Genomic DNA, 8,282 nt, shown 5'->3' with positions numbered 1-8,282 from the left:
ATCTGCTTCTTTCTAACTCTCTCTCAAATAAGTACATAGCAAATACATACATTTTTTTTAAGGCAAGCAGAGTGGCGCACACTTTTAATCCCAACGCTTGGGAGGCAAAGGTAGGATTGCGGTGAGTTTGAGGCCACCCTGACAGTACATATTGAATTCTAGGTCAGCTTGGGCTAGAGTGAGACCCCAACCTCAAAACAAACAAACAAACAAACAAATTCCCTGAAAAGTTAGAAAAAACAAAAAGAAAGAAAGAAAAAAGAAAACTAAAACAAACCCGAGCAGCAAGAGGGAGCAGCGTGCTGCCCACCCCTACAGCCATTGGGAAGCCGCTTGTTCCCAGAGCTACTCAGTAGAAGTCCGGGTCAAGGATCTTTGCTTTCCACCCAGAAGCAGCAAGCAGCAGCCTCAGACTTGACCTCAGAGCTCAGGATACAGCTGTGTAATTTGTTATGTTGGTAAAAACAAACAAGTTCACACCAACAAACACAGTCCACACCACAAGTGTCTTTTCTTTATTATTTATTTATACAATGTTTACCAAAAGTAGAAAAATAGACATCTCCTTGGATCTGTGATTCCACACACACAAATAAATACAATAAATAGCAACGAGTGACCATAAGTTAAGACAAGGTGTTGGTGGTCAGGACACGCAAGATACCAGGCCGGGCTTCTGAGGGTGCGGGGCTCAGACACACTGGTCTCCGCTAGCTACACATTTCAGGTCCCAGATGAGCAGGCGGAAGAGGTTCAAGGTGACAGCCTCCTCCAGACAGCCAGGGGTCTCCTGGAGTGGGAGGGGGGTAGGACTGGCTCAGGGCCTGCCCCAGTTCAGGGCTCCCAGGGTCCAGAGACCTCAGTCCCGGCCCAACGCTCACCTTCTTCGGGGCTTCCTGGAGCCTGTGCAGCCATCTGGAGAGGCGGCGGCTGCGGGGCCTGGAGCTTGCTGTGTGCTGACCAGGGACCTGTGGGCAGAGGAGCGGGACGTGTGGGGACAAGGCCGGGACCCAGGGGAAGCCCCGGTGGACAGAGGACAGCACATGGATGAGCCGGGTGTTCAGGACTCACGCAGGCCAGCAGCTGGGAGTGGATGTGACGCAGTATGTGAAGGGGCTGGTCCAGGACATCCCCCAGGGCCGAGTCAGACACGTTCTCCAGGACCTTCAGCGTCAGGGCCAGCTCGGCCTGCAAGGCCACTGAGCGCTCCTGCACCTGAGCAAGGAGACAGACAGGTGGAGGGAGCGCGTGAGGGAGGAGAGGTGGCGAGGTCACAGGGGACAGGAGAGAGGACACGGCCCACGTGGTCAGCTGGCTGGGCAGGTTATGGGATGCTAGTGAGGAGGGAGACAGTGTCAAGGCTGAGCAGGCGAGGGGTCACGGAGGAGGGCGCTGAGCAGTGGGCTGAGGGCAGACCGAGTCTGGCTTCCAACCCACCTGCAGCTGCTGCAGGTCCCAGGCTCTGGGGAAGAGGCGGGAGCTGCACCTGACATCCCTCTGAAGCAGCCACTCTTCCTGCAGGTCAAGAGCAGAGGTTAGACCACCCATGAGGGGGAAGGTCAGGCAAGTGCAGTGGGATTGGAAGGTGGGCCACAGTGGGAAAAGAGGAGTTCACTCCCAGGAGGAGGACCTTCCAGGGCAGGGGACATTAGCTAGTCACTGTTAAGGGCTGTGGGAAAGGTGCAGGTCAGCCCTCGGAAGGAGTGGCACGGGTCCGTTTCTCCCAGTTGGTATGGCCAACCACAGAGGGAAGGGTCAAGGCAGAGGGAGACTCACAATGGTGTCCTTGGCCATCTTGAAGGCCTGCAGCTCTTGTGGGGCTATGGACTTGAACTGGTCAATGTGACAGTCCTTTTTATCCAGCGAGCCCCTGGGAGACCTGGGCACAGGAACGGCCTGGGTTCTGGTCAGCACTGTGGCCATCAGGGTCAGGAGGAGCGTGCACTGCCCAGCTGCATCTGTCAGAGAAGGACAGCAGGTGAGAGGTGGAGGCTGCACTGGGCTCTGGGGAGGTGTCCAGCACGGACCATGAGGCAGGACTCACCGAATTTCATGCTGGCCTTTGGTGTCTGTGAGATGGGCCCAGTGGTGAGTGACGGAGGCTGCCCTCTGGAGTCTCTCTGTCCTGTGTGGCGTCTTGGGCCTCAGTCTTCCTCTGTGGACCTTGTCGGGCTCCTGTGCTCCGCGTGTGGGTCGAGAGTTCCAGGTGCAAGTACAGGAGGGTTGCCTCTCCAGCTCCATCATGCTGCTTTTAACTTGCCTGATGGGCAAATCCACCTGATGTAGGAAAAGCGAAAACAGTGAGCAGGCTGCCACCAGCCGCCAGGGGAGCTCCAGGCTGGGGAAGCCCAGAGCAGGGCGGGGCTGGGAGCCAGGTGAGCCACTGAAGTGGAAACAGAAAGTGACTGGGACTGGGGTCACCTAGGACAGGTGAGTCCAGTGAGTTCCCACGGGTAGCTGTGTGCGCAGGCAGCTGTAGGTCACCCCGTTCTGATGTTCCGTTTAGTCATGTCCCCATCTGGGGTGCAGAGAACGCAGAAGGTTTGGTTCTATGGGTGCCTCAGGCAGCGTGAGGTTCAGCCAGGAAGTGATGCCTGGGGACCTGGAACTGCCTCATGGATAGTGACAGGTGGCAGGGGAGGGTACCGAGTGGGCTGCCCGTTGAGGAGAAAGGTTAGAAAGGGAAAACTCCAAGAGTGGCGAGGCCATAGGTCCCCACCTCTCCCTAATTTCTGGGAGGCAGAATTGTGCAGGAGACTGAGCTGACCCCAAACAACGTATTATTTTATTTTGAAGGTAGGTTCTCACTCTGGCTCAGGCTGACCTGAAATTCACTCTGTAGTCTCAGGGTGGTTCGAACTCTCGGCGATCCTCCTACCTCTGCCTCCCTAGTGCCGGGATTAAAGGTGTGCCAACACGCCTGGCCAAACAACATATTTTTAAGTTAGCATACTAAGTTAGAGGTTTCATTATGACAGTTTCATTTAGATAGATTGCTGTTTTGTGATTGTCCTCCCACTCTTCTACCCATTCCCCGACTCCCCTGGCTTGTCCCCCACCGTCCAGGGTTCTATTTCTGCTTTCATGTCTTATGTGATATGTGTCCCATCATCCTTCCCTCTTCTTCAAAACCCATTTTCTTTTTGAATTTTTTTTGTTATTTTTATTTTATTTATTTATTTGAGAGTGATATACAGAGAGAGAAACAGGCAGATACAGAGAAGGCTCGCCAGGGCCTCCAGCCACTGCAAACGAACTCCAGATGCGTGCTCTCCCTTGTGCATCTGGCTAACGTGGGTCCTGGGGAATTGAGCCTTGAACCGGGGTCCTTAGGCTTCACAGGCAAGTATTTAACTACTAAGCCGTCTCTCTAGCCCTTCAAAAACCATTTTCCCTCTCAGGTTTCCTTTCTAGTTTCATGACCTACACTGCCACTCACACCCACATAAAATCTGGGGTCTGCGAATGGGAGAGAGCATACAGTATTTGTCTTTCTGAGTGTGGGTTATCCTGCTTAGTATAATAATTCAAGATCACCTATTTTTCTATAAATTTCATAATTTGCCTCTGAATAAAATTACATCTGGAGGGCTTGAGAGATGGTCTAGTGGCTAAGGCGCTTTCCTGCAAAGCCTAAGAACCCATGTTGTACCCATCAGATCGCACGTAAGACAGATGCACAAGGTAACAGAGCACGCAAGGTCGTACAAGGTGGTGCATATGTCTCCAGTTTGACTGCAGTGGCTGGAGGCCCTGGCACACTCTCTCGCTCAAAACAAAAAAAAATAATGCTAAAAAAAATTGTGTAGAGGGCTCTTGGATAATCTAGCTCAAGGAACCTGGTGCTCCCTTGCAGTAAAATCCCCCTGCCCTTTGCTTCTTGTACTTTTGCTTGCTCTCTAATAAAAAGTCTTAATGCTTTGCTTAAAAGCTTCCAATGTGGTGCTGGGGAGATAACTCAGTGGTTAAAGGAGCTTGCTTCAAAGCCTGCTGGTCTGGGTTCAATTCCCTAGTACCCACATAGAGCTAGATGCACAAAGTGGTACATATATTTTTAGTTTACAGGGGAAAGAGGCCCTGGCATGATCATTTTCTCTCTCCCTCTCCTTACAAATAAATAAAATGTTTTAATCTTATTCCATTGTGTATATATAGCACACTTTCTCTCTCTCTCTCTTTTTCTTTCATGGTAGGGTCTCACTCTAGCCCAGGCTGTCCTAAAACTCACTCTGTACTTACAGGCTGGCCTCAAACTCAGAGTCATCCTCATATGTCTGCCTCTCAAGTGCTGGGATTAAAGAAATTTGACACCACATCTGACCTATGTCCCACATTTTCATTGTCTATTCACCAGCTGATGGACACCTAGACGCATTTCATTTTCTAGCTATTGTGAATAGAGTAGCAATGGACATGGTTGTGGAGGTATCTTGGTGGTAGGATTTTGAGTATATGCCCAGGAATGGCATAGAAGGTCATATGATAGTTTTATTTTCAGTTTTTTAAACAAATATTCACATTAATTTCTTTTTTAAAAGATTTTTATTTATTTATTTGACACAGAGAGAGAATAGGTGTGCCAGGGCCTCTAGCCACTGCAAATGAACTCCAGATTCATGCACTACCATGTCCATCTGGCTTATGTGAGGCCTTGAGAATCGAACCTGGGTCCGTAGGCTTTGCAGGTAAGTGCCTTAACCACTAAGCCATCTCTCCAGCTCTTTTCACATTAATTTCTATAGGAACAGCACCAGTTTGCACTCCCACCAAAAATGAATAAAGTTCGTTCCCCACATCATCACTAGCATCTGTTTCCTTCCCTCCCTCCCTCCCTCCCTCCCTCCCTTCCTTCCTTCCTTCCTTCCTTCCTTCCTTCCTTCCTTCTTTCCTTTGTTTTTTTCCTTTGGTTTTCAAGGTAGGGTCTCAATCTAGCTCAGGCGGACTTGGAATTTGCTATGTAGTCTCAGGGTGGCCTCAACTCATGATGATGCTCTTCTCCTACTTCTGCCTCTGACCTGAGTGCTGGCATTAAAGGAGTGGGCCACATCACCTTGCTCAATCTTTAAAGTTCTTTCTATCCTGTCGATAATTGAGCCACTGTCTGAAGTCAAAATGGCAAGGATATTTTCCCATTCTTCCAGCTGTCTTGTAACTCTACTCACAGTTTCCTTTGCTGTACAGGGACTTATTAATTTGTTAGTTTTGAGGGAATTGCTTGTTTGTCACCAGAGACCTGTTCAGAAAGGTCTTACCTATACCTATATCCTGAAGTGTTTCCTTGGATTTTCCTCTGGAAGTTTCAGGTTTTGAACTAAAGCCTTTGATCTCTGAATTGATTTTGGTGCAGAATGAGATATAGATAGAATTTCATTCTGCAAATGGACATTTCGTTTTACCAGCAGCATTTGTTGAATAGGCCCTTTCCCCCACGTAAGTCTTGACAACATAGTCAAATACTAGAAGGGTGTGTATAAGTGGGTTGACTTCTAGCTCCTCAGTTCTGTTCCACTGGCCTGTGTGTCTGCGTTTGTGCCAGTACCATGCTGCCCTCGTCACCTTGGCTCTGTAACGTAACAGGAGGTCAGGCATCGTGACACCGCCACAGTGCTCTGTCCACTCAGGTTGGCTGTGGCTCTATGCAGGTTTCTGTTTGAGACGTTGAGTTGTTCTAGTTTGGGGAGAATTTCCTTGGAACTTGGATGAGAATTGCATTGAATCAGTAGGTTGCTTTGACAGCATAGCCATTTTCACAGTTTTGATTCAGCCACCCTGGAGCACGGAAGGTCTTTCCATCACCATATGTCTTCTTCAATTTCTCTTTTTAAGTGTTAAACTTTTCATTACAGAGGTCTTTCACTTCCTTGGTCAGGCTTATTCCTATCTACTTAATTTGTTTTTATTTTCATTGTTTCCCTCCCTCATCCATGACAACACGTCAATAGGCCCAATATTATGCAGGTCTTGTGCAAGTAACAACATCCACTGTAAGGGTCATGAATGCAGTGATCACTTTGTGTCTTCAAAGTGTTCCAAAAGTACTCATCTGTGTCTTCAGCTCTCACATTCTCCCCACCACCTTTTCCACTATGGTCCTCGAGTCATGGAGGGTGTTATAGAGGTGCCTCATTTAGTGCTAAACACACAACTGTCATTTCTTCTCAACACTTTGAGGAGTTGCTAGTCTCTTCAGCAGTCACTACCATCTGAAAAGAGAAACCTCTCCTGCCAAAAGTGAGGGCAGCACTGATATATGAGCATAAACACAAATATTTGGTGGGGATAATATATCCATTTAGACAAACAACAGCTTATGACATTCCCAGTCCTAAGTTATTCACTTGGTCTTCAGTATAGGGTATGAGTGTTCTTTTATGAAATGGGCCTCAGATCCATGCAGAGAGCAGTTGGTTACCCCCATAACCGACACGGCACTATTGCACTATTGTACATCTGGTCTTGGCCAGTTGTGCAGCTTGGAGAGTGAACTGCTGATTAAGACTGTTGATAACTTTTCTCCCCCAGCAGCTTGCATCACACTTTCCTGTCCTAATTTTTCTTCTGAAAACTTCAAGGTAGGTTTTCACTCTAGTCCAGGCTGACCTGGAATTCACTATGTAGTCTCAGGGTAGCCTTAATCTCATGATGATCCTCCTACCTCTGCCTCCCATATTCTATAATTAAAGGTGTGCACCACCCACCCATCTCCTGTCCTAAGTTTTTGAAGACATTGTGAGTGGCATATTTCTTTTATTCCTTCCTCGGCAAGTTTATTTTTGGTATATAGAAAAGCTATTGATATATTTGAGACAGGCTGTCATGTAGCCATGGCTGACCCTGAACTATTTATTTCCTTGCCTCTACCTTCAGTCCTGGGATTAGATCTTATTCTAGACTTGGAGTCTATTTGTTAGATACTTGAAACTGAGAATTGTCCCAAACCTGAGTCCATTAAGGTTTTCCCCATTTATTCATGCCTAGAATGTTTAATTTATAAACTTAGCACCGTAGAAGATTACCAACAAGTAACAAAATAGAAAGAGACCAGCCATGATGGTACATGCCTGTTGATCCCACTACTCTAAAGGCTGGGTAGGAGGTGGGCTGATGGCTCCGTAAGTAAAAGCACTTGCCACAGAAGTGTAAGTACCTGAGGTTGAACCCAGACCATAAAACCCCAAAGCCATGGCAGGCTTCTGTAATCCCAGCATATCAATGGCAAGACATGGAGGGGAGAGAGGAGAATTTCCCTGGAAGTTCATGGACCAACTAGACTGGTGAATGTAGCAGTAAACAACAATGAGCATAAGGGACCCTGATGCATCCAGACCCCCGTATGAGCACACACACACAGACCAAAAAAATAAGTAAATAAAGGCTGAGGCAGGAAGACCATTTAAGGCTAGGAGTTTGAGACCAGCCTGAGCAACACAGATGTGCACAAGATGGTTTGCACATCTGGAGTTCGATTGCAGTGGCTGTCCTGGCATGCCACCTCTCTGTCTCCCTCTGTCTCTCATAAAAAACCCCAGGTGTTGTGGCACATGCCAGTCATCCCTGCAATCAGCAGGGTGAGGTAGGAGCATCATGAGTTGGAAGTCACCCTGGGCTGCATAGTAAGCCCCGCTTCAGAAAACAAAAACAAGTCTATACTATTCCCCAGGTTGGGGGCTCTGTGGGGTTTCTGGACCTTTATACATTTTCACGGGAAGTAGAACTTGCCAAAGTAGAAATAAGGAAGCAGTCTAAGAGAGAATTACTTGCTTAGAGTGGCAGACTGAATGACAGGATCAGAGGAGAAAGGCATGTCACTCAGTTCTTTGGCTCTGTGTATCTTACTGTAGTTGCTTGTGAAAATGATCATATGGAAAAAAGAGAAAGGATGGTTCACAGTACAGGGGTGCTGCTGAACTGGTAGAATAACTTTTTTGGTGGTGGTGTTGACTCGAACAGAACTCACTATGTAGCCCATGTTGGCCTCAAACACAAAGCAATTCTCCTGTCTCAACTTGTAAAGTATTAGTATGACCCTCCAGGGAGAATGACTTCTAATGAACTGTAGGATAAGTATGGCTGACAGTTACAAATTGCATATTTCAGAACAGCTAGGACAAAAGATGTTGACTGTCCCCAACACAAAGAAATGAAAAATGTGTGTCTGAAGTTCTGAGTATGTCAATTACCACAATCTAATCATTCCATATACATGTACTGGACTGTCACATTGTACCCCATAAATACATAGTCACTGAGTGTTAAATAAAAAAAATATATAAGGGATCATG

General features: G+C 47.6%; 1 protein-coding gene across 1 annotated transcript; it reads right to left on the bottom strand.

Moving 5' to 3' along the window:
• Positions 1 to 691: 691 nt before the first annotated feature.
• Positions 692 to 2,054, bottom strand: LOC123454782 (interferon lambda-2-like). Its single transcript, XM_045134165.1, has 6 exons — positions 2,045 to 2,054; positions 1,777 to 1,958; positions 1,438 to 1,515; positions 1,072 to 1,215; positions 882 to 968; positions 692 to 790 (listed from the first exon to the last, which is right to left on the bottom strand). The coding sequence occupies exons 1-6, from the start codon at positions 2,052 to 2,054 to the stop codon at positions 692 to 694; spliced, it is 600 nt and encodes a 199-aa protein (XP_044990100.1).
• Between the last annotated feature and the right edge of the window lie 6,228 nt (positions 2,055 to 8,282).

This window comes from Jaculus jaculus, chromosome 14, assembly GCF_020740685.1.
Source record: "Jaculus jaculus isolate mJacJac1 chromosome 14, mJacJac1.mat.Y.cur, whole genome shotgun sequence".
In the NCBI taxonomy this organism is placed as follows: Eukaryota; Metazoa; Chordata; class Mammalia; order Rodentia; family Dipodidae; genus Jaculus; species Jaculus jaculus.
The sequence above is the reverse complement of the archived record's forward strand: the minus strand, read 5'-3'. Positions and strand labels throughout refer to the sequence as shown.

Excerpts from the sequence above, each read along its gene's own strand:
- LOC123454782 (XM_045134165.1), bottom strand. Across the intron at positions 1,516-1,776 it reads AGATGGCCAAGGACACCATT|GAAGAGTGGCTGCTTCAGAG; the intron begins GTGAGTCTCCCT and ends CTTGACCTGCAG. Across the intron at positions 969-1,071 it reads ACTCCCAGCTGCTGGCCTGC|GTCCCTGGTCAGCACACAGC; the intron begins GTGAGTCCTGAA and ends CTCTGCCCACAG.